This window comes from Trichomycterus rosablanca, chromosome 22 (genome assembly GCF_030014385.1).
Source record: "Trichomycterus rosablanca isolate fTriRos1 chromosome 22, fTriRos1.hap1, whole genome shotgun sequence".
Taxonomy (NCBI): domain Eukaryota; kingdom Metazoa; phylum Chordata; class Actinopteri; order Siluriformes; family Trichomycteridae; genus Trichomycterus; species Trichomycterus rosablanca.
This window is the reverse complement of record NC_086009.1, coordinates 17295001-17322149: the sequence shown is the minus strand read 5'-3', so window position 1 is coordinate 17322149 and position 27149 is coordinate 17295001. Positions and strand designations below refer to the sequence as shown.

General features: G+C 42.3%; 1 protein-coding gene across 2 annotated transcripts; it reads right to left on the bottom strand.

Annotated features, from left to right (window-relative positions):
* Positions 1-317: 317 nt before the first annotated feature.
* Positions 318-26194, bottom strand: bptf (bromodomain PHD finger transcription factor). 2 transcript variants are annotated; one of them, XM_063018454.1, is made up of 31 exons: positions 25732-26194; positions 21816-22641; positions 19907-20139; positions 18415-18591; positions 17967-18107; positions 17442-17627; positions 16330-16454; positions 15820-16163; positions 15586-15717; positions 15045-15174; positions 14657-14792; positions 14159-14380; positions 12328-14074; positions 11797-11921; positions 11579-11707; positions 11222-11372; positions 9897-10011; positions 9388-9619; positions 8780-8907; positions 8538-8652; positions 8244-8458; positions 7865-8138; positions 6347-7758; positions 5776-5858; positions 5111-5336; positions 4602-4888; positions 3904-4077; positions 3373-3565; positions 3179-3263; positions 2747-2933; positions 318-2049 (listed from the first exon to the last, which is right to left on the bottom strand). In XM_063018454.1, the coding sequence occupies exons 1-31, from the start codon at positions 26192-26194 to the stop codon at positions 2037-2039; spliced, it is 9006 nt and encodes a 3001-aa protein (XP_062874524.1). In that variant the 3' UTR covers positions 318-2036. The 2 variants fall into 2 exon arrangements, with proteins under 2 accessions (XP_062874524.1, XP_062874525.1); XM_063018455.1 differs by having other exon boundaries at positions 16330-16451.
* Positions 26195-27149: the final 955 nt, after the last annotated feature.

Below are 27149 nucleotides of genomic sequence, written 5' to 3'. Positions count from 1 at the left end.
GTCTTAACTGCTGGAGCAACTTCTTTTTATACATTCATCCACAAGCTTAGAGAATCAGCTTAGTATCTTTGTATATTGCTCTCACCATGCACTCGTTTTGTGTTAATCCTCTTTTATTAGTGGATCACCTCTGATCACAGAATGCTATTAACGTTTATATTTTTAGTTTGGAGCATTGTGAAAACCTTTTATTATGGATTAATAGTTATCTTTCTTGAAATGTTGTTCACATCTTTACATTCAAACCTGTCAAACATATTATTTAAACACTTTTTGAAGATACCTCGTAGTTGTCATATAAAAAAAATGTGAACACGTTTGTCAGTGTGGGAAAGAACACTTTCCATTTATTTACGATTCATATACATCAATATTTCTTCAGCTGTATTACAAAAAATAAAGAAAAAAAAGACATACAAACAGACTGCTTTCTGACTGAACTTTGTTTTAGCTGTTTCAGTCACTCTTACTGCATCCAATAAAATCTATTTTTCTTTTACACATCCCGAAATCTAATCCACCAAAAACCCAACTGCATAACAAGTACAGCTGGTGTGTCCAGAATCCACCTAATTCCTGCACATGACATGAAAACAGTATTGTTGTGAGAGGTTTATTTAGACCTGGACCCTAGATTATGCAAACATGATTAAAAAAAGGAAGTCCCATTCAAAAGTCATTGCTTTGAGGTAACAAACATTACAAAATGCTTCATGTTATTTCCTCCTAGGCCCATTTACTCCACAGTCAGATAGAACGGCAGAACCCCTTTTAACACCGCGTTCATCATGTGCAATGCTGGTCAACTGGGGTGAAAATTTAGGTTGAGAGAAAAAAAAAAACAGTAGAAACGTGTAGATGTGTAGGGACGACATCCGTGACACAGACACAGAAGAGGCCGGAATCCAACCTTGAATTGTCCGAGTCTCCCCCCTCCCCTCCCCGAAAAAGAAAGATCCTTAAGGATGCATGATAGCACTGTGTGAGGTTGTATTCTATGACGCTGAAGACTGTAGTTTGTTGTTATGAGACCTACAGAGTATAAAAAAGAGCAAACTGTGGTGAAGCTGTTTATCGAATGGTAGACGTGAGACAAGAACGCTGGACGAACTAAATGAAATGAGACGGAGAGAGCAAACGGACACCTAAGCAATACCTGAAGGGGGTGATTGGGTTTGGAAAGGTTATGGCAGCCATGTTGGCATATACGTATCTTTAAGAAATGCTTTTTGTTTATTCGGTTGTGGTTGTAAAACTGAGCTTTGGATTCTTAACAGTAATTATAACGGGTGCACGTCCTAAAAATATAAATATGTATATATCCAAAAATCCAAAGTCTTTTAATCAGTGTTCTACATTAGAGCTGATCAACTTCAGACCTGGGGGCCCAGTGTCCTGCAGAGATCTGAGCTTATTCTGAATGCTTATGGAAGGCTTAATTATCATACAGTAAGAAGTACTGGGTGTAAATAAAAAACTCTCTAATGTAAATATCAGTGATGCATTTTAATGGTATGAAATTTTTCAATATTTTTAAACACAAAGTCCTTAACAAAAGAATTTAAAACCATGTTTTGCCTTGAATACACATTTACATACAAGGCTTTCATTATTAAAGAGGAACGCATGATCAGCCAGCAGGGAACGCGACAAATCCAGAACAGGGCTGACTTGGAGCCAAATGACCCAACATTGAACTGAACTTACAGTAAAAGATACAAACTAGTTTATTATTCCTAAAGTCCTTGATGCTGATTAAATCCAACTAAAATATCAATTACAAACAGGTCTAAGAGACCTAAAAGTATTTGTTTACCACCATGGCTGCCATTCTCAGATCCAACAAAGGATTTTGATCTTAACGTTCTGGCTTTTAAGGTTTTCCTTCCCTTTTGATTTCTTTCTGTGAGCAGTGACTAAATTCACTAAAATATAAAACCATGTGGAGTTTCCAGCTGTTCATAAGACAGCTACATCCATTATTCTATAAAAGCAAAACTCCACCCCTTCAGCCCAGTTCCAGCTATAGGTCAGACTCATGACATCAATCTGCAAAAGAAGAACGGGTGACGTGAATGATATGCATGAAGCAGACGTGCACATATACACACACAGAGATGGGTGAAAAAAGCACAAACATGGAACAGGTCTAACACAGACAATGTGCTACATATTAGCAAATACGATGACATTCTAGTCTGCGGGATGCAGATGAAGTTTGTTCCAGACTCCCTGGTCTCAAGATAAAGACTCATTTCACCTTAACCATGTTAAATGTTATATAAATGCATCTGGTGGATTTGTGGACTGGAATTATTTTGAATAGTACAAACATACACTTCATGGTCAAAAGTATTTGGACACCTGACCATGAGGTTGTTGGACATTCCATTTAAAAAACAAATGGTATTGAAATAGAGTGACCTCTATACCTATATGTAATCTTTTTAGCTATAATAACAGCAACAATTCTGATAAGGATTCTTAAATGATTTTGAAGTATATCTGTGGCAATTTGTGGCCATTCAGTCAAAGGAGCGTTTGTATGGCTGGGCATTGTTTTTGTGGCTGAGGTCAGAGCTCTGTGCCAACCACTGGACTTTCTATAAACCAGTGTCTTTTATACATGTGTTTATATTGCTTCGTGCACAGGGGGAACAGGAAAGGGCCTTGTACAGTTGAGTGGAACAAAATTCATTCTGCATAATAAAACACAATAATAAAAAATAAAAACACTGTTTCTTACCTGCTTGCTTTGAAAGCTTTGAGTTTCTGTACAAAAAATGATTCCAAGAACTCGGCACACTGGAAAAACGGCGAATCACTGGGATTATAATAGCGACAGTTGTCAAAAATTTTGGTCATGTCTGCTACAAATTCTGTAAGCTTGTTGTAAAATCGTTTATGTATCCTCTGCTCCATTGTGGATAGATCTGCAACATATAGAAAACAAACAACCAACTCTCAATATGTGTGCTTTCAAAGTTAGATTAATGGTTAAGAAGCAGAAACACTATTCAGGATTTGAGCACAGATGTATTCAAGTGAACAAGACTGCAACACGATCTGATCGGATTGACCACCGGATGCAAACCATATGTAAAATGCAAAAACAAATGTGCTGGAGTACAAAGAAAAAATAGTCAGTCAGTAAATCAACTTAAGTAACAGTTCCTACCCATTGGTTCCTTTATGACCCCATAATAATCTGGAGCATCGTTAGGATCTACCGGTTCCAGGAAAGGCCATGCCATCTTATGGGCCTAAAGGACAAATGTAAGATTTCAAAACAATAATCAGAAATAAATAAAAAAAATATACTGATATGAAAATATATGAAACATTGTTTAATTTGGACGCAGCTACAATCACCTGTAAGGAGCGAAGAATTCTCTTCAAACCCTCGTAGTCCTTGTCTGTGAGAGGTGAAAGGACAGTCATAGCCTCCTCTGTAGACTGACATTGAGGGCAGACGTACTCATCGATGTGAGTCGCCTCACTCTGCAGAATGCCCACACAACGGCCGTGGTACCAGTTTTGGCAACGGTCGCAGCCGATGTAGAACCTACACAGAAATCATTTTCATTTCAGTCATTTTTAAGAAATAACGTTGAAGTACGCTCTACAGCACTGAATAAAAAAGCAATTCATTTTCTCATCATCAGGTAATAATTAACAACTTAACAGTGATGTTTGGTCTAAATCAAAACTGGTTTAAGTTCAATTTTATTATTACTTAAATACATACAATTAATCTAATGCACATATAAACTCCACACATATTAAATCGAGCTATTATTTAAAAAATGATTTGTTTATAAGAGCAGATAGTTTAACAAAAGAAGAAAGCAAAACTCATATTTGGGATTGTGTGTGAATGAAAAGAGCAAACACACGACGTACTGGGACTCATCGTATGGTGTTCTGCAGATACAGTAGAGCTCTTCTGAGCTGCCCTCTTGTGCACTTTTACATTCCATACAGATGTAGTCATCCATCTTCTTGGCCTCTTTTTCCGTAATACCCACACACTCACCATGGTACCAATTCGAGCAGAGGTCACAACCAATGTAAAACCTGCAATCAAAGTTAAAACCATGAATGTAGACAACAGGTCTGTGGAATTCTGGATAAGTATTATAATGAAATTAAAGAATTATTGTAAGTGAAGCCTCTGCATTAAATGCGACTATATTCACAGGGACAGAGGTGGTAGCTCAGCAATTATGGTAATGGACTAGCAATCAGAAAGTTGTCAGTTCAATCCCCACAATCGCCAAAATGCTACTGTTGGGCCCCTAAACAAGGCCCTTAACCCTCAAATGCTTAAAATGTATTCAGTCACAATTGTAAGCTGCTTTGCATAAAAGAGTCAGATAAATGAATTAAATTACATCAGCATTTTTGCAGTATTTTGCTGCTTGAGCAACCTGCAATATTTTTGTATTGAAAAATTCACTGGCAAATGTTTCCTATTTCCTTTTGCCACAGTAACACAATTATTCAAAAATGTAGAGACTATTAACAACGTATTAATAATAATATATCAACTTCAACTTCAGCTAGATGGCTTTCAAGTGATATTGGTCTGCATCTCTTACTTGGATTCGTCATAGGGCGTTTTGCATACACAGTACAGCTTGGTGTCTCGTTTGCTGTCCTTTGAAGATGTGGAGATCATCTTCTTCTTCTTGTTCTTAGACAAAGCCGCATCACGTTCTTCATCCCGCTTGCGTTTGTGGCTGGAAGGAGGCGATGTGACTGGAGAGGAGTGCGTGGACAGAGACACGGCCTGGGCGCTGATGGCCGCAGCGGCTGCTTGAGAGGCGACTGCCTGGGCCTTCTCCTTCTCTCTCCTCAGCCTACTCAGATCCTTCCTTAACTCCTCCTAAAGCAAAAAGAGTGAGTAGTTTAAGTAGTTTGTTTTAAACATTATGTATAAAATCATCCATCCATTAACTACAACTGAGTAATGCAGCAGATAAATAATCCAAAACTTTTACTTTAACAATTTTAAGTTTTGTTTGAGGATCTGAAATCTGCAACAAACACCTGACTTTTCCCCTCCGATGTTTGGGTTTATGTGGGACAGATTCTGTATTGTTCTTACCTGCACCTCCACCTGCAGTTCCTTATCCAGCAGCGCTCTTTTCTTCAGGATCTCAGCTTTCAGCTGCTCCTTGTGTTTGAAGAGCAGAGCAGAAAGCTTACTGGCGTTCTGTTTGCTGCGCTTCTGCTCCACCGACTCCTCCCGCTTTCGCTTTTTAGCAGCCTGCTTCTCATCTTTGTCTATTTTATCCAGGATGAACTTCATCACCTGGTTACAGACGATCATCCTGCAAAGAATACAAATACACATGGAATATGTTAAAAAGGCAGAGTGGGCACTTGGGTGGCACAGTGACCTAATGCACTGGCTGTTAACACAAACACAACTGGCCATGTTTGAGGGAGGGAAGGTCAAATGAAGTCTCTTGCCGCTGCGATATGCAATTTCAGTGTGCATGTGTATGTGTGGGGTGGGGGGGTGTCACATGAAGCTTAGCATGGCTCTACATACACGATACAGCTCTATGTGGGAACCCAACACTGACAGGTGATGAGAAGTGGCTACAGACACGTGTCGGAGGTGGCGTGTGATGACCGGGTTGGGGTTTGTGCAAGCAGCAGTGGATTCACAGTCCAAATTGTTTTGAAGGAAAACACCTCCCAAAAAGAGAGGGGGGCAGTGGGCATAAGTTGTGTAAGAATAAGGATGCAAAACTTTGTTCTTACCTCTGGTTCTCCTCCCTCTCTGTTGGAGTCATGGTCTTCTTCTGTTTTAGGTGATCAATGACCGCATTCTGCTTTATTGCTACCTAAAGAGTCCAAAATCAAAGTAAGTTAGTAATTAAAACTATAAGATTATAAAACCAATTATACATTATATATTATTGAACCATCAGTGTCAGCAGTGGTCTTTTACACTTTTTTTTACAAAATATAAATATGGCCAGGCTGTTGCTTTTGGTCTTTTATTATGTTACAGATGTTGTGTTTACTTCGCTATGGTTAAAAAAATACCACTTCTTTATACCAACTAGCGGTGGATTACTACAAAGAGCTCCAACACAAACAGAGGACCATGCTATGCCTTTTGTATTCCTTCGCTGCTCATGCCAGCACCTAGACCAGGCAGGAATTGGTGTGACCTGACATTACCAAATGAGGGGCCAACCTGGCTTCACTTTTAATCTTCCTGTTTTATAATGTTACCTCAAAACATGTTTACATAATGTAACTATAAGTGCATTGGCATGTTAAGTAATTACAAATATAAAACTATGCCCCACTGCCCGTTCTGTACCTGCTTTTGTAGCTGCTCACTCTGACCGGTGGCCTGTTGAGCGTGCTCCTTTTTAGCCTCGTGTTGTTTCTTTTTTTGCTGCTGCTGCTGTTGCTCTCTGAGCTGCTGGATGCGCTGAAGTTGCTCCTGCACACTGCCTGTCTGAATGGTCACAACGTTCTGGATCTGATGCGTCTGTACCTGGCCTCCACCCTGCTGCTGAATCTGGATGGGCACCTGCAGTTTGATCTGCTGTGGCAGGGGCCCGTGCTGAGCCTGGGCCTGGAGCTGGGCTGCCACCTGGTTCTGGATGTGGGAGAGGACCTGCTGCTGGATCCCAGGGACACTGAGGAGCTGGGCGGGGAGCTGTATCTGAGGACGAACCTGAGTTACCGTGGTCGGGGTCACAGCAAGGGAGGGTATCTGTGTTAAAGGGGTGGTTACCTGGGCTACATGAGTTACAGGTAGGGGGGAAGAGGATGGCACGAGGGTTTGAGCTGCTAAATGAGGTTGAGTCTGAAGCTGTGCTGGTGGTTGGAGTTGTTGTGGTGACTGAATTTGTTGAGGCTGAGGGGAAAGTTGGGGTTGTTGTGGCTGGAGCTGGAGCTGCTGTTGAAGCTGGGGTTGGAGTTGAAACTGCTGCTGGAGTTGGGATTGAAGCTGTAGTTGCTGTTGTGGCTGGGGCTGAATTTGGAGCTGCTGTTGTGGCTGGGGTTGGATCTGGAGCTGCTGTTGTGGCTGGGGTTGGATCTGGAGCTGCTGTTGTGGCTGGGGTTGGATTTGGAGCTGCTGTTGGGGCTGGGGTTGGATCTGGAGCTGCTGCTGTAACTGTGGCTGGATCTGGAGCTGCTGTTGGAGCTGGGGTTGGATCTGGGCTTGGATCTGGAGCTGCTGTTGAGGCTTGGGTTGGAGTTGAACTTGCAGTATTTGAGGTTGAATACTTGGGACTTGCTGTTGAGGCTGTAACAGCGGCTGTTGGGGTTTGACTTGTGGTTGCTGTTGAACCTGAGGTCTGATTTGGGGTTGCTGTTGAGGCAGTACTTGGAGCTGTTGTTGGGGCTGAATTGGAATTTGGGAGCACAACTGGGTATGAAGTTGGGGTTGTGGCTGGATTTGAGGTTGTTGCTGTACCTGACTTTGAAGATTGGTTTGGGGCTGGATTTGAGGTTGGTGTAGTAGTTGGCCTTGAAGTTGTGGCTGGATCTGGGGCTGTTGTGGGGATTGTAGAAGGGATTGCGTCTGAATTTGGGATTGTGGTTGGAGCTGGGGCTGGAGCGAAGAAAGCTGGGCCTGCGAGACTGGAACTAGAGAGGAAGATGTTACGCTTTGGGATGGAATGGTGGTGTTTTGCGTGGACTGGGGTTGAGAAACAGGCGATGGAGATGAGAGAAGGTTGGTTGGTTGAATTGGGCCTTGTACTGCAGTTTGCAGTGCTAAAGAAAAAGAGAAACACATCTGATTAACACTGCATCAATGACTTCACCAAAACACATTTTAAACTACTCCAATCAGAAATAAATGTAGCACTGCCGACTTTACCTGGTTTGGTGGGTGCTGCGGGTGTGGGAGTACTGCTAGTGGGAGTGGCTGACGTAGTAGACGCAGATACTGTGGGAGCTGGAGCAGCTGGAGTTGCTGATGCTGGCGGTGTAGGGGTGAAGAGGAAGCGCTGGACCTGGCCATTTGGCATGGCTGCCTGCATAAGCTGCTGACCAGGGCCTGGGATTACAGTCACACCTTGTGGGATGACCTGCAATTGGCCTTGGGTCTGTCCCTGACCCTGGATCACCACAGTCAGACCTGGATTCCCCCCCTTTTGGAGAAAAATCAGGAAATGAAGAAGACTGTCTGGTTGAGTTGATCTTTACCACTGAATGCTTACACTACGTTACTAATTGCTCCAGTAAAACATACAAACCTGAGCACTCTGTGTAAGCTGAGTGAGCTGAGCCAGGGTAAGTTTAACCTGGCCTTGCTGTGGCCGGGTGCTGCCGGGAGTCTGTGGAGTTTGGGGCTGGGCGGGGGTGGAGGGGCGCGCTGGAGTACCCACCACTTGTGCCGGGCTGACGCCGGCTATGGCCTTTGACACGGGTGTTCCTCTGATGATCTGAGTCACAACCTGTTGACCTTGACCTGTACAGTAATGTTTTAATTACACACCTTTTACAAGTGTAGAAACGTTTGATTTAAACTTGATATGCAGAAGCAGTACCTTGTTGAACGATAAGGGGAGTGCGAATAACCGTCTTGCCCAAAGCCGTGGCCTGCTGAAGAGGTGAACGAACCAGAGTCATGCCAGGCCGGACAGGGATTCCAGTCATAGTGATCTAGAGAAGCAAAAAACAAGGTGTAAACTCCGTCTCCAGTAATAAAAAAGTAGCAATAGTAAAATATTAATCATTATTTTTCATGTTTTTTTTTTTTTTATAGGTAAATATCATTGCTAAATAATACCTGCTGATTATTGTTGGGTCGGATGCTGACGTTGCCCGAACGGGGCTGGAATGAGGAGAATGACTGTGCAGTCCCTGCTGTACTGGACGGAATGATCCCCACCACCTTTTGCTGAACCTGGACCACACCTATGAAGAAACATGCTTACCGAATTAAACATAAGCAACACGTTGGTATATTGAGCTGCTAGTGAGATGTTAGGTTTGATTTGATTGAGGATCAATACTCTCAAAAGTCTTCACCGGCCACCAAAGTTCAAAGGCATCAACATTCTTTCTGTGTTGTTCTTTATTGTCCAGCATTTAAACCCATGAAGAACCACAAAGATGACCACAGTCTGGAGAGTCCTGATCTTTGTTTGGAACATGTGTACCTACTTAGATTATTCTGTAAAATACACCTACCATATAAACACACACCTCACTTTTTATGCACAATGTGTTTTAACCCTTCTTTAGCCTTTTATATGTGTACAATTTCTGAACACAGATTACAGTATATACACAGTGTGTAAACTAGTGCAACAACCTTAAACATATAGCTACCAATGTCTTGAGTTCAAATATTGGAGAAAAAAAGCTTTGTCATGGGTTTGTTACAACACTGACCTGTAGTGCCTTGGCCCTTAACCCAGGAGGCAAAGGACTGTTGGAAATTCTTGTTCTGCTGAAACTGCACCGGAGTACCTAACTTTGTCGTCAGCACCACTTTTGTCCCAGGGGTGACGGGACTTGTCAGGGAACCAACCACCAACTTCTGTGTTGAGGATGCAGAGCTGGTAGGTGTACTAGTTGTAGATTGGGTTGTAATGCCTGCAGCTTTTTGCTGCTCCAACCGTTTCTAGGACACAATCAATTAGTCTTGTGTTAAAGATTTAAACTGGTAAAGAAAGATAAACATCAAGAAAATCATTACGTATAAAAATATATCTAAAATATGCCTTTAAAACCAACTAAAAGAACAAAAAGATGTGTAAATCCAGGTCTATAGCCAGGATTCAAACCCCCGGAAGTCAGGCTCTTACCATTACGCCACACAAGCTTACAAAGAAATACTTTAAATACATAATTATTATTATTAAGTTGATCCGTAAGTGGTGACATGTCTAATTTCCCACCTGCTGGGCTGCCAATCTCTGCTGCTTTAATTGAGCTTCCAAGTGGGCCTTGACCTCCTCAGCAGACTTTAAAACCTTGGGTGGGTCAGCTGCCTGCGTCTTTTCCCTTTCAACCCTGTAGAAGAAGTGGAACGGGTCATGAACAATATTAAAATAAGCGCATAAGCTAAGTCTAAACATCTATAAAGACAAAAAGCAGAAGTTAACAAGACTCCACAAGGTTAAGGGAGTTTTTTTTTTTACTTGCCTTTAAATTCAAACCTTGGAAGTTTAACAAGTAATATCTGCAGTGTAAGTACACCAGTGTAATTACATTACTGGGTCAATGATGTGCCGAGGTAGGTTATTTAAAACACAGCAGATACAATCAATCATGTATATACAGTACAGGCCAAAAGTTTGGACACACCTCATTCCTGTGGTTTTTCTTAATTTTTTTTTAATTTTCTACATTGTAGATTAATACTAAAGACATCCAAACTATGAAGGAACACATATGGAATTATGTAGTAAACAAAAAAGTGTTAAACAAACCAGAATATGTTTTATATTTTAGATTCTTCAAAGTAGCCATCTTTTGCTTTAATGACAGATTTGCACACTCTTTGAAATTTTCTCAACCAGCTTTATTAGGTTTCCACCTGGAATGGTTTTCAATGAATGTTTGTGCCTTGTCTAGAGTGAATTTTTGGAATTTGTTGCTTTTTTAATGTGTTTGAGACCATCAGTTGGGTTGTGCAGAGGTAGAGTTGGTAAAATATAAAACATATTCTGGTTTGTTTAACACTTTTTGGTTCACTACATAATTCTTCATAGTTTGGACGTCTTCAGTATTAATCTACAATGTAGAAAATAAAAATAATCAAGAAAAAACATTGAAGAGAAGGTGTGTCCAAACTTTTGGCCTGTACTGTATGTAGACACCCGACCGGCTGATAGCACAGCTGAGGGTTTGAACTCCATTCCATCTTATGCATAGTGGGTTAGCAAAATTTACTGCTGAGCCGCGCGGCTGCCTGCCTTTTCAGACTAAGACTTGAGTTCTCTTGTAATTTATGCCGCTTTCTATGTGTAGAAATGTGCTCTTTTACACATAAGACCAGGAGCAAAATACAGAGTGGTGATTTAGCTGTGATCCAATATGCTTATCAGAGAAATCCTCCACATTTCTCTCTTAAGCTGAAACATGCTCGGTCAGTTTTACGCTTCCTGTTAACCTCTAGAATCTCGTCATGATGCCAGTGCAAACCTTTCAGCGACCGAAGTTCCTGTTATTACAGTCACAGATATCAGCTTACTCCTATAGAAAGTAAACAGCAACATACCTTTCAGCAAAAGCTCGTATCTCCCAGAGCTCCAGCTCCTCCTCTGCCACCCAGTTCTCTATCACAACCGGCCCTTTCTGTTTCGAGGGCTCCGGCTTCTTTGGCCGCAGAGCGCTGGAGCGCAGACCCTTTCTTTGAGGTGTGGGTGTCTCTGAATAGGGATCATTTAAAAAAGGACATGGTTTATGAATAGTAGAGCATAAGAACTAGAAATGGTGAAACTTATTTTGGTAACCTGCACTTTATAGAAATATACAGCATCAGTAAGACAGGATTAAAAAAAGCCTGCATTCAACACACCGCAGTGTACTGCCTGCATGTGTGAAGGGCACAACAAAAGGACAAGCTTTGGCGTACCTTTGGGAGTCTCCGGCACCCCCAGAGGGCAAATAATTTTCCTGATGCAGTACTCTGAGCGGATGCCATAAGGTCCCATGTCCCTCCGTTTGATAATCTCCGTGGTGGTGACGTCAGTCTCTGATGTTTCTGTAAAAATAAATAAAATCATGCATTTTATCGATTTTAGAGGCTTTTTGTGGTTTAACTGTCGTAATAATGGATAGAGATGCACTAACCTGTGCGTGTGGTTCCTACAGCAGGAGAAGGCTTTACTGCCATATCGTCCCACCTGAGGCACGCCCAGAGCAGCCGTAGCATCAGACTAACTCCGGCCAAAGATCTCACTGTCTGAAGCCGGTACCTGTAAATGTGAATGGTTTACCAGACTTTAAATGAAAATTAAAACAAAGGCAAGAACACCTTCTGTGATGCAAGTGACTGAGGTTCAACACCATTCAGAGACCCCAACAGTGGCAACTTCATGGTGGTGGAACTTGAACCAGCCACCTACTAATCAATAGTTAAGCACCACTTAACCAACTGGCAAGGTCAGTGAGTTCCTGACAGTCTAACCTGCCTGTTTGAACACCATGCAGTGGTGTTCTAGTGTGTTAAGACCTCATTTTTTTTGGCTAACTGAACATTTTAAAGCACATTAAACCTTATTTAATTTCTTATGTTGATCACTCATATGGTGTATAAACTGCATCCCAAACGATCAAAATCATAATTAAACATTTAAAAGATCATTTATAATGGATACAAACCTCCATGTGATGCTGAATGTGGGCCTGGGGGATGGATAGGGCCAGATATCTGTAGCTGGCTTGGCGTTGTAATTAAAAATAGGCACCTCACGGATACCAGCTCGCCTGGCCAGTTTCTTCAGCTCGTCGTTGGGAAGTACAAATATGCTCTTCTTGCTGCTCTTGGTTACAAACTTGCGATATGAAGGCAGGGCTGTACCTGATCGGGTCTTTTTGATGCGAGAAAACTTCATCAAGCGCACTCGGTCCCTGGTGGAATACTCCTTACTCACGGTGACGGAGGTCAGCGAGGTACCGGAGGAACCCGATTTGGCATCAGTTAGCGTTGCTGTGACGACAGTCTTGCTCTCCTCGGTTACTTTGGCACCAGGGGTTGAGGATGTAACCTTGGTCGTGGTGGTGGTAGTCAGAGTTGAAAGAGTAGAGACTGAGGAAGAGGATTCCACCTTTGGTTCGGTTGATGAACTTGTAGAAAGGTTACTGTGAGCGGTCCCATCGAGCAGGCTGGATGCTTCAGCGATGTGGACAGTGTGGGACTTGGTGGAAACTGTAGTGGTTGTAGTGGTGGTTGTGACTTGTGTGATTATGGTCTGCATTACATTACCAGCGCTAGTGCTGTTTTCAGCGACGTCGCTGCTTAGGCTGGACTCCTCCGTGGATGGAATGGGCGACGTGCCCAGAGATTTAGGCTTCTCCTCTTCAGTCTGCACTGGCAGCTCCTTGGTACTGTTACACAGTTCACCCGGCTGTAAGCTAGCTTCTGCTGGAGAAATGCCTTCAGGCTTCTTCTCCAGTGCGTCCACCTTGAGAGGTGATTGATGCTCAACGTCTGACTTGGCCATTTTAGTTTCCTCACTAGGCTTAGCTTTGTCTTTCTGGCCCTCTTGAATCAGGTCACCATTCATTAGAGATTTTACACTGTCCTTGGCTGTCTCCTTCACTACATCCTGTGTAATCTTTTGCGCGTTAATACTATTGATCAGATTAGTAGGTGGAGAGTCTATAGAAACATCTCCATTAACATGCAAAGATTTCTCAGAATTTAATCCGTTCTCCTCCGTGGGAGAGCTGCTATCAGTTAAATTCTTTTCCTCTGTGACTTCAAGTTTGGGACACACAGTTTTATTTTGTACGTTTTCCAGATCCTTCCGAGAGCCCCCGTTTAGTTCTGTAGATGCTATTAATGTGCCGTTCCCTGTTTTGTATTCCGGTTCTGATGCCGATTTCGACTCACGTTCTGCAGAAGTTGCTTCATCGGTTGAACCGGAACTCGGTCTGGACCCGAGCGCTGCCTGGTCATCTTCGCCGAATTCGAGCTTTTTTACGACTGAGGTTTTTTCCTTTACCACAGGCTGCGCAGCTCTTTCAGACTGGCCACTTTTCACAGTGTCACAGCTGGATAGTTCAGTTTTAAGCTCTCGGTTTAGGGATGAGCCGGTGTCCTGATCCTCCTTCCCGTTCTCGGTGGCAGGATTAGAGGCCGAGACCTGCTTAAGCTTCTCCAGCCTTTGCCTTTCCTCCAGGGAGAACTGCTTGACCCGTCGCTCCAGGAGGCCATCCAGCTTTGATGGTTTTAACTTCTTGTAAACGGTGTGCAGCTGAAGGCCCTGACTGACATTCACCACGTCATTTTCACCTCCCGTCTGAGGCTGAGCTACTGCACTGACTTTAGTCTCTTTACAATCAATAGCTTCCTCTTTTCCGCACTGTTCATCCGTCGATGGTAAAGGTGTGCTTTTTTCATCAACTGTTAATGGAAGGAAGACGTTAGACGTTAGCTCTTACTGTTCTTATGACACACTTCTGAACACAATCGTTAATATGTATTTACCTTTTTCCTGACTAGATAAATCAGAGCTGGTTGTTTCCATCAGTTCAGAGGACTCATTTTCAGCAGCGAAATCACTTTCATCCACAGATTTCTCATCCACCTCCATCTTTTCCTCTTCTGGTTCATTCTCCTCTTTAATCGTTGGTTCTTTTGTGGATTCAGGGACTGGATTTTGGTTTTCCTGGGAGCTGGATGCTTGGTTTTCTTTGTCAGTATTAGCTGCTAGAAGACAGACATTCAAAGAACATTTCTGAATAAAAACACTACGACTAGTCAAAGCAATTCCCAATAAAAAACACACAATGGGTCTGTCTGAAAACCTAGTGAGCTCTCTACATAGACGGCAGATTGATGTCTTATTAGAATCCTCTCTTGGCAGCTCACTAGGTTTTCGGACAGACCCATCATTCAAGCTTATGATGCTACTTTTAAAGATAATCTAGTTAAATAAATGCCATGCTGAAACATTAGAAATGTAAGTAAATAAAACATACATACCCTCGATTGCTTTTCTGTAGTTGACGTTTGTGTTTCCGGGTAGTTTAGGGAGAAAGCGTGGAACATGGGTCTTACTGATCCAGCTCCAGCCCCCATAACCAGTAACTCTGTACTCCTCCCCCTTCTGTTTCCATACCTAGTGCACAGTAAAACAAGAGGTATTTTTAAAACATTTGTAACTAGGTAAAAATTAAATAAAAAATCCAGAACATGGGTTCGGATCTCCAACAGCATCTGCTTAAGCCCTTAATGCACCAACAAAGTGAAACTAACTGTTCTGTATTAGGTGTAAAAATCTAAACAGAATAAAATATACCCAGCTTAGATTTAATAATCATGTTTTTAAATTTAAAAAATAGCTTTAAACTTGAGACAAAAAAAAACTTACCTGGTGTTTAATGGGGAAGGTATATTTCACCCATGTGGCCTGCTGCATCGTCTCCTCATCCTCCAGCTTTTTCTCTCGCTTTTTCACCTTCTCCTTCTCCTCTCGCTCCATTGCAGTCATTCGATGGAGCCTAAAGGAGGACAACAGATGTGTGTTGTTGTGAGCTTAAAGATTACATTAGGTTTACAAAGACATTGCTAAGGCTCTGAGACTCCAGCAAACCACAGTAAGAGCCATTTTCACAAATGGAAAAACCTTGAACCTTCCTACGAATAGCCATTATTTTGTTTAGTCCAAGTTTAATATCAAACACAGTCTTGGACAATTTTGTATCTCCAATTCACCTTACTTGAATGTTTTTGTACTGTGAGAGGAAACCGGAGCTCCCAGAGGAAACCCACACAGACACGGGTAGAACATGCAAACTCCACACAGAAATGACCTGGACCGCCCCACCCGAGAATCGAACCCAGTGCTTTATCCGTATAATTTCACGAAAATCAACTAAATTCAAATATTACATAAATTTATCTTAGCTGACCTTGTGTGACCGAGAGAATCCTTCCACACTGGTAGCATGACCACTGGTTTGATAGCACACTCTAGAATGGCCAATGCCAGGGCGAACTCTCGGGCTTTGCTGCACATCTGGACCGCCTTGATCCAGTTTGACCTGCAGAAAGAAAATTGTGAAAATAAAACGTGTCAAAATAGATCCGAAGGCACAGCCCGGACAGTTCTGTACTGTAGAGTGACGTCTCTTCAGCTGCATTACCTGTGTGATGCCCAGTTAGGATGCAGGAAGGGGGCAGGAATGTTGTTCTCCAGCTGGATGATGGACAGCCTCAGTGTGGACACGGTCAGCATCTTGGAGCCGTGCACGGAGCCGTTCCACTTAAATTCACCGGCGGGCGTCATGCAGAACTTGTGCGAGAGGTGCCGCCGCTTGTCGTGGTCCTCGCGGTGCTGGTGTTTGTTAAGTGCCAGGGTGTTTGTGCTGTACTGGTTGTGGTAAACACGAAATTTGCCCTCCTGGCCCAGCTTGAAGTAGCCGTTGCTGGAGCTGGATTTTGCCAACAGTTCCCTTCTGAAGGCTCCGTAGGTTGACAGCAGAGAGGTCTGAGGGAAGAATTACAGCACAGTGTCTTTATTATACGGACATGACTGTGGGAATTCACTGACATTAGCCAAGACCTGGACATACTGATGTGTCTTGACTGACTTCACAAGCTGGGAATGACGTGCAACATCTTTTTTGACCAGAACTGAAACATTCTGCTCTCACCTCTTTAAGTGCTTTGCTGCCGTCGTTTGTGCTGGCATCCTTGTCCAGCATGACCTTGCGTTGGCTCAGTTTGCTGTCGGGGTTGCGTAGACGTGTCACAATGCCGCCGGCCTTTCCACCATCTCCTGCCACATACACACCACTCAAGTATTACATTACAAACAAGTAAAGCTGAGTAATACCTAAGCCTGTTCGATCTTCATTACATTTTGTGCTGCCATCCAGTAGAAATTTTAGGTCACTAAGAAAACCAAGCTTTTAGAAAACACTGTCCAGAGTGGAAATCTCTTGATATTTTTATGTGGACAGATAAAACACATTTTAAACTCATACATACCGACTGCTGTTTTGTAAGTACAGAGAATGTGTCAGGACAAAACAATACCAGTCAGACGACCCACCCAACATGCTGACGAAACAGCTCTGACCTGCTGAATCATGGACTTCACAAGTCCTGTGGTATTTGATTCCAGGACGGCACTGTTGGACTGTCCACTAGCATCCTGGCACATGATCTTGGAGAACTCTGAACTAATCTGACCAGCTGACTGTCTTCCATTGCTCTAATGTTAGATAATGTTAAAGTTAGCATGGGCACTTTGACTGGCCTGCAACTACACAACCTCGTTAACAGGGCTCGGTGCGCTGTGTGCTGTGACACATCCACCTCATCACCAGTGTTCAGATTAATCACAGTTTTAGCCACAGCAGGTCTTATTGCTGACTTGCACATTAAAACCATGCATAGGTGTATCATGCACGTATCTTGCCAAAGAGTTTAGCTGTACAAAGATTAATGCACAGGATTAGCAAATAACATTCCTAGACGCCAAGCTTAAGCCTTTTCCTTCTTTATTTTTTTGCAGTCGAGGGACTGGCTTGTAACAGTATAATAAGATCGAAAAGAAAAGTTTTTTGTGTAACCAAAATCTATTTTCAGATTTGCTTTTCCATACTGAACTTAAACAGAATTTAAACACATTTTACAGTGTAGCTGACATGTTTTCGTTTGTGTGGTACAAAGCATCAATGTGCCTAATAAGAATACACTTCGGACCACAGCGTCATGCGCAAAAGCCTCACAGTTAGGGTTAGTGTGTCAGTGCATGTACCGTTCTCGTCCTGGCTGTTGAGGGAAGACTGGGATGAACGATCTGCTAGGTCCGGCTCCTCAGGAGCACGCAGGCAGTCGGAGATTGAGAAATTACTGCTGCAACTGTTCTCATCAGCCGTCTGTGGCAACACGCTTTCCAGGACAGGCTTCCCATCACCACCACCTCCTGACTCTGAGCTTTTATCTTTGGCAAAAAAATAAATAAATACATAAAAAACACAATCAATTGGCTCCTCATGCATAATTGTATTCATGTATTTATTTATTTATTTCTGGTTATGTTTAAATATCAAACAAAATCTTGGACAATTTTGTATCTCCAGTTCACCTCACTTGCATGTCTTGGACTGTGGGAGCTCCCAGAGGAAATCCACACAGACATGTGGAGAACATGCAAACCCCACACAGAAAGGACCCCGACCGCTCCACCTGGGAATCAAACCCAGGACTCTCTTGCTCTGAGGCGACAGTGCTACCCACCGAGCCACCGTGCACATATACATGCTAGGTTTTTCCTTCATACCTGCACTTTCCTTCTCTGCTTGTTTCTCATGTTCCTTTGCAGTGGAAGAGGATGGAGGGTCAGTTTTAGAACAGTCAGACGAGTCAGTCTGAGATTGTCCACAAACGTTGTTGCTCCCCTCACCAACAGGAGCAGCTGCGGCTGAAAAACAACCACAACATGAAAACCTCCATTGCAGCTCACCTCACCTCACCACTGCTAATAAAGACTCCTTGTTTAAATACCGATTGTCATAAAAGCTCAAAAATCATCTAAGAAAGGTAACTAGAAAGGTCTTTTTCCAAAGTCAGTTTGAGCTGAGAAAGAACATTTCTTTTTGAATATGAATAACTAATGCAACAATTCTGCATGACAAAATACAGAGCTAAATAGCTAGTTATGAATTCAGACTTAATTTTATGTTGTAACTTTGATGTACTGAAAAACCCCCCACAAAGCCCAAACTTACCATCAAGCACAGCCTTCTCACTGCTTGCATTCCCATCTGTGGAGTCCTGCTGTGAAGAAGACGCATCATCAACAGATAGACCTGGGTTTTCTGCCTCGGTTCCCTCATCAGTGTTCATCTCTGGGGTTTCCTTCTCAGCAGCTTTCTGCTGAGTCTTCTGCCCCTCCAGGATCTCGTCTGGATAAAGACACACACGTCAAAGGTTTTATCTCATTTACTAACAGAATGGACACTGCTCTAAAAAGCACAATACACACTAAGTGATCAAGCTAAAGTCAATAAGAAAAATGAATGCTGGGTGAGGAATGTTCAGTCAATACATGGAAAAGCAGAAACTTAGAGAGAATCTTTCCCTCATCATCACCAGTCTGTGGTTTCTTCTGATATAGACCTCTAATACATTTGCATGCACGCTAATGTCCGAATAAGCTCAGACTGTGCATTCAACTAATTATTTGTATAGTCATGTAGACAGCAAGCGTTGATAAAGTTAATCTGATTAAAGTCATGGCTATCATTACACACTGAAAACACGGCTGCATTCTGGCAGTCTCATAAATGAGACAGTGGTAGTCCAGTGGTTAAGGTACTGGACTAGTGATCAGAAGGTTGCCTGTTCAATCCCCACTACTGCCAAGGTGCCACTGTTGGGTGCTCAGTTGCCAGCTTAATACAGAATTGCTCGTATTGAATAAAAATGTCCGCTAAACAAATAGGTAATTGTTTGCAGGCAGTGGTAGCTTAGTGGTTAAGATACTGGATTGGTGAGCAGAAGGTTGCCGGTTCAATCCCCACTACTGCCAAGGTGCCACTGTTGGGTCCTCAGATGCTTGCTTAATTCACAATAGCTTGCATAACTGTAAGCCGATTTGAATAAAAGTGTCAGGTAAACACATAGGTAATTAATTGTTTGCCAGGCAGTGGTAGCTCAGTGGTTAGGATACTGGATTAGTAAGCAGAAGGTTGTCGGTTCAAGTCCCACTATCGCCAAATTACTGCTGTTGCTTGCATAGTATTCGGTCATAAATATAAGAAGCTTCAGGTAATTCAGGTGAATGTAAAATAATACTACAAAGTGCACTACTCCATGATGCTGCTTCAGTCTATGCACTGTTTCCACCATAAACGAAGAAGAAACACGTGAACCACAAAGACTTGTGAATGAACACGTTAGGAACTTATGCTCAAAACATTTGTGCTACCATCCAAAAGGCAAGAAATACAAAAGGAAACTGAAGAATTAAAGAATTTATAATGCTGATTAAAACGTGGAACAATGTGACGTTGCAGAGTTTAATTACGCTCCTGTTGTTATAACAGTTCATTGAATTAGAACTTCAAAACAAAGCACTAAAAATAAGAAACTGAATACTTATAACTCGATGCACAAAGGGTTAAAAAACTTAACACAGTTTACAGGTTGTTGAACATTTCAGACACAAAGATCAAACCAATGAGCATGTGCAGCTCTCCACGTCCTCTTGACCCTTACCGTTGACAACAGTGAGGTAGGCCTTGTTGTTGCCACGAGCCTTGTTGGTCAGCTCCTCTGTGATGTCCATGTGCGCGTGGATCTCCTCCTTCAGCTCCTCCAGCACAGCACACAGATCGTTCTCCCAGAACTCCTTATCTAGCACCTCGATCAGCTCCTCCAGCTGCAGTTTGGTGCTGTAGTACCAGATCGTTTTTCCCTCTTCTTCCTTTTCTTCATCGCCATCTTCCTCCCTGATACAGACAGACAAACACGTTCAGCTATTGATTATATCTGATGAAGTAGCCACCAACGCCGGAGATCAAATCGCCGGTGTACTATCGACCGCACCTACATAGGCACAGAATTAGCTGCGTGTCTGGCTTGTTGTAACGGTCACAATTTATTCCAGTACCCAACTCCAATTTATTGATGGTTAGGTGCTTTTTTCTATACAACTGTGGAAATGGGATGGAATGAAACACCTGAATTCAATGACTAAGGGGTGTATCCCAATACTTTTCATTCATATAGTGTATATTGGCGTCACTGTTGGCAAATAGCAACCTAATTAATATTGGCATCTTTAATACACAGTAAAGCCTTTTCCAGGCTTAACCACGTCTAGGTAATGAAGCAACAAAAAAATAAATGTCTGTTTTTATGCCTAACTGAACAATAAAAATTATGAGATGGAACTTCTAACAGCTTTCAACTGGCTGAAGAGAAACATATGCTAAACTAGGCTAGCTTAGTTTGATTTATACACAACTGCTATCAGGAGGAAACAGATGAAGAGGAGGAGAGAGCAGAAAGGAAAAGATTAAGAACGCAGTAAAGAGGCACTAAATACAAAAACGCAGAGCAGCTATTTCAATTCCATGAGCATGTTGACATCCTATTCCAAAAGCATGGGCATTTATATTCAACTGCTCCCTCTCTTCTTTGAAGCTTTCACTCTCATATAAACAGTGGTAGCTCAGCAGTTAATGTACAGGACTAGTAATCATGAGGTTGCCGGTTCAAGCCCCACCATCGCCAAGTTGCCACTGTTGGGCCGCTGAGCAAGACCAATAACCCTCAATTCATTGATAATTGTAAGTCGCTTTGGATAAAAAGTGTCTGCTAAATGCTGCAAATGTAAATCATATCATCCACTCCTCTGAGAAGCCTTTTAACAACAGTGAGTCTGTGGGAATTTTTGCCCATTTAGTCAATAAAGTAAGAGAGGTAAGAGAATAATCTTGGAAGAGAAGGCCTGGCTCACAAGCTAAGATTAATTAATCTGGGTTGAGCCAGCTGGATCTCTTTAAAAAAAAAAAAAACTAGTCAAACCATGTCTTTATAATGCCAGTGGTAGCTCAGTGGTTAAGGTACAGGACTAGTAATCATAAGGTTGCCGGTTCAAGCCTCACTGCTGCCAATTTGCCACTGTTGAACCCCTGAGAAAGGTCCTTAACCCTCAATTGCTCAAACTGTATTCATAACTGTAAGGTGCTTTGGATAAAAGCGTCTGCTAATGTCTGTTGGAATTTGTGCCCATTTAGTCAACAGAGTGAGAGATGTCAGAGACTGATCTTGGAAGAGAAGACCTGGCTTGCAATCCAATATTAATTAATCCCAAAAATGTTGGGTTGGGTTTTATATATTGAATATATAAAACCCAATATAATAAGAAGGTTGCATCAGGAAAAGCATCCAGCATGTAAAAAAAAACAGCAGAATAAGGGAAAAGTTTCTATTTCCAAACTAGCTGACTGTCATAAAGCCATTACTGCAACTTGAAAGTTGGGCGTTTAGAGAATGAAGCTGTTATATAAGCATATTTTGTTATTATAACAAACTTTAAACATAAACATTTACTGTGCAATATAAGGTGAATATATTACACTTTATTATCATGATTTACAACATGAGAGGTCAAACTCACACAATGATCCTGCGGTTGAGAAACCAGTATTTCCGCTGGTGCCGGTCATAGCCTATGGGTTCCTGGCGTAAATATGGACGACTTTTTTGAGCCTCCGTGACGCAGTCGCTCACACCAGGTACACGGTGCGCTACACACACCTCACACTGCCACTCATCCTCGGGCACAGCCTCCAGCGGTGGCCGCACACACTCCAGATGGTAGACAGCTGAGCAGGTCTCGCAGCAGAGCAAGTCGCCGAGTCGGTGACACGCTCGGCAATGGTCGTCATACTGCACGGTTCCTTCACTCATGAGCTCCTCGCGTGCCATGTTGGTGGTAAGAAAGCGGTCGACCAGAAACTGCAGCACCTTCACCTTGCTCTCCAGTGGACCGTACGGGTATTCCTCAACCTCCAGGTGCTGGAGCGCGGTGCCCCCGAAGTCGGGCTCGCTCTCGCAGTAAGCGCGCACCACCTCAGGCCACGTCATGCCATCCACAAAGTATAGGGTGGAGTTAACACTGTCCTTAAGGTCAGCGGGTCCAAACGTGGTGTTGGATGAGTCCTCCTCGCGCAGGATAGCCTTAAGCAGTGCAATGTGTGTCTCCGCCAGTAGCGCACACTGCTCCTGACCCGCCAGGGCCGCGCAGAAGTCCTCAAAGCGGAAAGGCGAAAGACGCAACACGGTGGTGAAAGTGCGCAGCACTTCGTATACAGCCGAGACGTTCAGCAACGGCTCAGGAGGGATCAGGAGGTCATCAGAGGACTTGGGCAGCTCAAGTGGGGGGATCTCTTTCTGTTCCAGGATCGGAGAGCGCGGACGTCTGGCCTGCCGTCTCCTCCGGCCTGGTAAAAAAAGAGAATTTGCTGAATTTGCTGATTATAAGCACACAGCAAAGATACTCTGTTTAAAGTATTGTACAGGCTTTTTAATAATACATGTTCGTGGCTTCCTGGACTTACATGAGCTGTCTAAAATCTATAGCTTTAATCTTGGTACTGTAGATCATACATAAATTGAGTTATAAGTAGAGTTGTTGTTTGACCAGCACCAGTCAAACAGCATATTATCATCACAGAATTCACATCATATCAATGTAGCAAATTATTACAAGACATCTTTACCTGAAGAAGTCTGAAACAAGCCCACTGACAGCACCGCATGGATTTTAAATATTATCTGAGTCTGGTTGGCATCTTCACTCATATTAATCATTTGTGCTTAAAAGTAAAGTGATTCTGGTTCTGTTTTGCTGTGTAAGGATGGAACAGCTTGAAAGCCAGAATAGGAATTTCATCACGGTTATAGTGCTGGTTTACTCCCTGAGGCACTTCAAAGAAACTGTTAAGATTGTGGTGTGAGAAATTAACATTTATTCAAACAATTACTAATTTTTTATTACTGTCAGTGACAGGTGCTGGATTATATTCTATAATAGCAGACTGTGTGAACACAGGAAATGAGTGTCAGTTAATTGTTTTCTGGATGACAACTTAATAATAACACGAAGTGTACAGAACAAGTTAAATATGTTATTATTATATTACAAAAGTCAATAACATTAAATACCACGGCAAATAAACTGCATTTCCTTAATTTTACATGAATTATACTTTATAGTGATAAAGTAAACTACATGAAACATTCTAGTCAACTACAACAACATGCTTGTGTTCAACTTCAGAAATTTAACATTATGAACCCTGGTCTGTATTCTTTTGTAGATTCCCTACTTAAGATAAGTAGCTTGTGATACATGCAATTCAGTCGACCATAAATGTAAATAAACCAGACGGATAATATACCATGTAAGTATTTAAGTAAGCAATTCGGATCAATATAGATAGAGAAAACAATATGCTACTTAAGTTGTTATATATTGCTTTGTCAACTATATACAAGACATGTCCATGTTGTGCATGTGTTTTTTAAGGCACCAAATAATGGAACAAGAGGGTGGCTTGTTGCCGGTGGCTCAGTGGGTAGCACTGTCGCATCACAGCAAAAAGGTCCTGTATAATATTGGGTCTGATCCCCAAGTGGGGCGGTCCAGGTGCTTTGTGTGTGGAGTTTGCATGTTCTCCCAGTGTGTGTGGGTTTTCTCCCACAGTCCAAAAACAGTCCAAACAATTTCAACTCTTCCCGTTCTGCCCCCCTTCTCACGAACCTAACCCCCCCCCCCCCCCCCCATCAATACCAAAAACTTACATCCCCATTATCTATTCAATGCACACATCACTTTAAACTATCTATAGATAATTGAATTTGCACTGCCGTTGAATTGCACTGGTTTAACATAAAGACTTCTAAATCTGCACTGCCACTTTAAATGCCTACGTTTTTAATATCAGGACCTCTATTTTTCAGATTGTTATATTTACTGCTACATTTGTCATACTTGTGTCAATGTATATATATTTGCACTTTAGTGTGTTTATTCTATTTTTATTTTCTTCTTTTATTCTAGGTTTATTGTTTAATTAATGTTTAGTGTTGCACCATGGGTCAGAGAGTAACGTAATTTCAATCCTCTGTATGTCCTGTACATATTGCAGTATTGACAATAAAGCAACTTTGACTTGAACAGGCATGTGCGGTAAATTGGAGATACGAAATTGTCCATGACTGTGTTTGACATTAAACTTGTGGACTGATTAATCTTGTGTAATGAGTAACTGTCATGACTGTAACCAAAGAGAGTAAAACATGACGTTAAAATCCTAATAAATAAATAATGGAACAAGAAAAACAACAACAAAAACATTTTTCTAGCCAAAAAATGAGTTCTACACCCAGTAATACAAATGTAGTCCAATCTGGCCTTAGTAGAAATAAAGGGTTTTTATGTTTATTGAAGTTCAGACAACACAAAATCGTTTCTGATTAAACTGGATGTCACAATAATCTGATCTAAGCAGCACAGGGCTCCAGTTATCAGGCAAAATGAATCCATGTCATTCTGCATTCCACTTCAACCTATATAAACAATTCAGTCTTTATTTCTAATGTACAGATCAGAAAGTGTTTTCAAAAACATACATGTTGCAAATGAATGAATGAATAAATGAATGAATGACTGTTTTATTGGAAATCGTCAGAGTATCAGGTGTTAACCACTGGCGCTCGTTTTCAAAACAATCCAACACATGGGGGATCCTGTCATTAGCCTGACTCTTACATCGGCTAAGCTATTAGCTCCTAGGCTAATGAAGAACAGCTAGGCTAGCTTCATGTTCGGTTAACTAGAAGCCTTAAACTGCTTGTTTGTTTACTTTTATTTAAAAGAAATATGTAAAATCACTCACTGAAATAAATAATATTATTATACATTTTTAAATGTGTGAATATAATCACAGCCTGACTATCCATAGTTAGCACTTAGCTGATTAGCTCATTTGCTAAATAATTCGCCCATTCATACGCTATGAACGCAATTATCCCTTTGAATGATAGTTTACGGTTCTTATTATTGCTGTTATTGATTATTTGTCTAAAACTCGAGTTGAGAACAGATTAGCAGGCATGCTAAAGTTAGCCAGCCTGGAAACTCAGCTGAAGAAGCCGAGCATGCTAACGTGACTTGGCTCAGTGTTAGCTGCCACTTTTGTGTATTTAGCTGCTACAAATAACGACTGAATGGTAGTTCGGATCGAACCTGGGTCTGCTGCCACTCATCCTTTCCTTATGGCAAAGATTTCCACCTAAATGGCATGTCAAATAGAGAACGGTTCACTTCATAACAAGGCTAAACTGTGCTGTAAAGTGTTGTAGGCCTATCATCACTTGCATACTCCATTTTGAGTGGTCCACCAAGCAGCTTGCCGAAATAACCTCAAATATCTTAATATTTAAAGATGTAAATAATGAAAGTCTGTCTGGGACGTTTCTCCAATAACCCTGGACTGTGATCTGAGCACAACCTGAGTGTAAGTTACCTGGAGTGCTGGCGTGGCTGCTCTCGGTGCAGTAGCTGGCATTATCATCCTCGGGCAGCTCTTCCAGGTAGTCCGACACGTTCTCGGTGAGCTCTTCTTCTTCTTCTTCTGACTGAGGATCTTCGTCGACAAATTCCTCATCTTCCTCCGAGGCTAAGCTCACAGCATCGTCCTCCTCCTCACTCTCATGATCATCGTAAACCACGGAGCTAGCACCGCCGCGTCTCGCCCTGCCTCTCGCAGCCCCTCTGCCTCTGCCTTTCCCCCGCGTTGGCCCCGATCTGGCTCTCTTCTTCCCCCGCGATGAAGCACTGTTCGCCGGCTTGGGTGTCACAAAGTCATCGTCACTGGCTCCTCTGGCCTTGCTCTTTAACGCTCTCCGGGGTCTGAGAGAGCGCACTGGTCCTGAACCAGACTCCTGCATCAGGGGGGCTTTGGGCGGCCTGCCTCTTCTCCCCCTCATTACACATAGAAGATCCTATTCTTTCCTATTTCTGTACCAGTGCGCACACAAAGTGCACAGAAGTCGCCTTTTGACGCACCGCCCGAAAGCTAAGTTCACGAATGCACAGATGCAGTAAGCACACCGAACCAATGACTCGTTTGAAGAAAGAAAGCTTAAAGCGAATGGCCGGCGTCCCGCTTCTGCTCGCTTACAGCCGCCATGTTGCTTCCTCTCTCTCTCTCTCTCTCTCTCTCTCACCCGACTCCAAACACACAGCGGCCTGAAAGCCTGGGTCACGTGACTACACCTCTACACTACCGACAAGCGCTGCTAGCAGTTTAACCTCAGTAAAACAACACAAAACAGCAGCAAAGATTTCATTCCGAGTAGTTTACAAGTAATAAAAGATATATACACTTTTATGGGACACACTAGTCATGAAAGTCTTTGGTTTTAATTGAGTTTTGCAAATGATATTTTGGTGACCGAGATCTTTACCCACTTCGAGCTTTTTCATAATGTTTACCTTTACAGCATTTAGCACACACTTTTATCCAAAGCAGCTTACAGTACTGTGACAGTATACTGTCCAAGCAATTGAGGTTTAAGGGCCTTGCTCAAGGGCCCAACACTTGAAACCTGACAGTGGTGGAGCTTGAACCAGTGACCTTTTGATTCTTAGTCCAGTACTTTAACCACTACGCTATGGCTTATGATATTTTGGTGACTGAAATCTTTACCCAGTTTGAGCTCTTTTATAATGTGATTGTTATAATATAGTTTTAAAATTTGGACTTTGCCTTAACGGTAAAACTGCTTTCTAGTCCCCATACATCATGGAGCTGTTCCCATTTCTATGGGTCCCATACTCAGCACCCTTATCCCAATATATGCAATTTCATCCTTCCTGTGCACATGCCCAAACCAACTCAGTCTAAATAGTGTTGATTAAAATACATACACTGTTCTATAA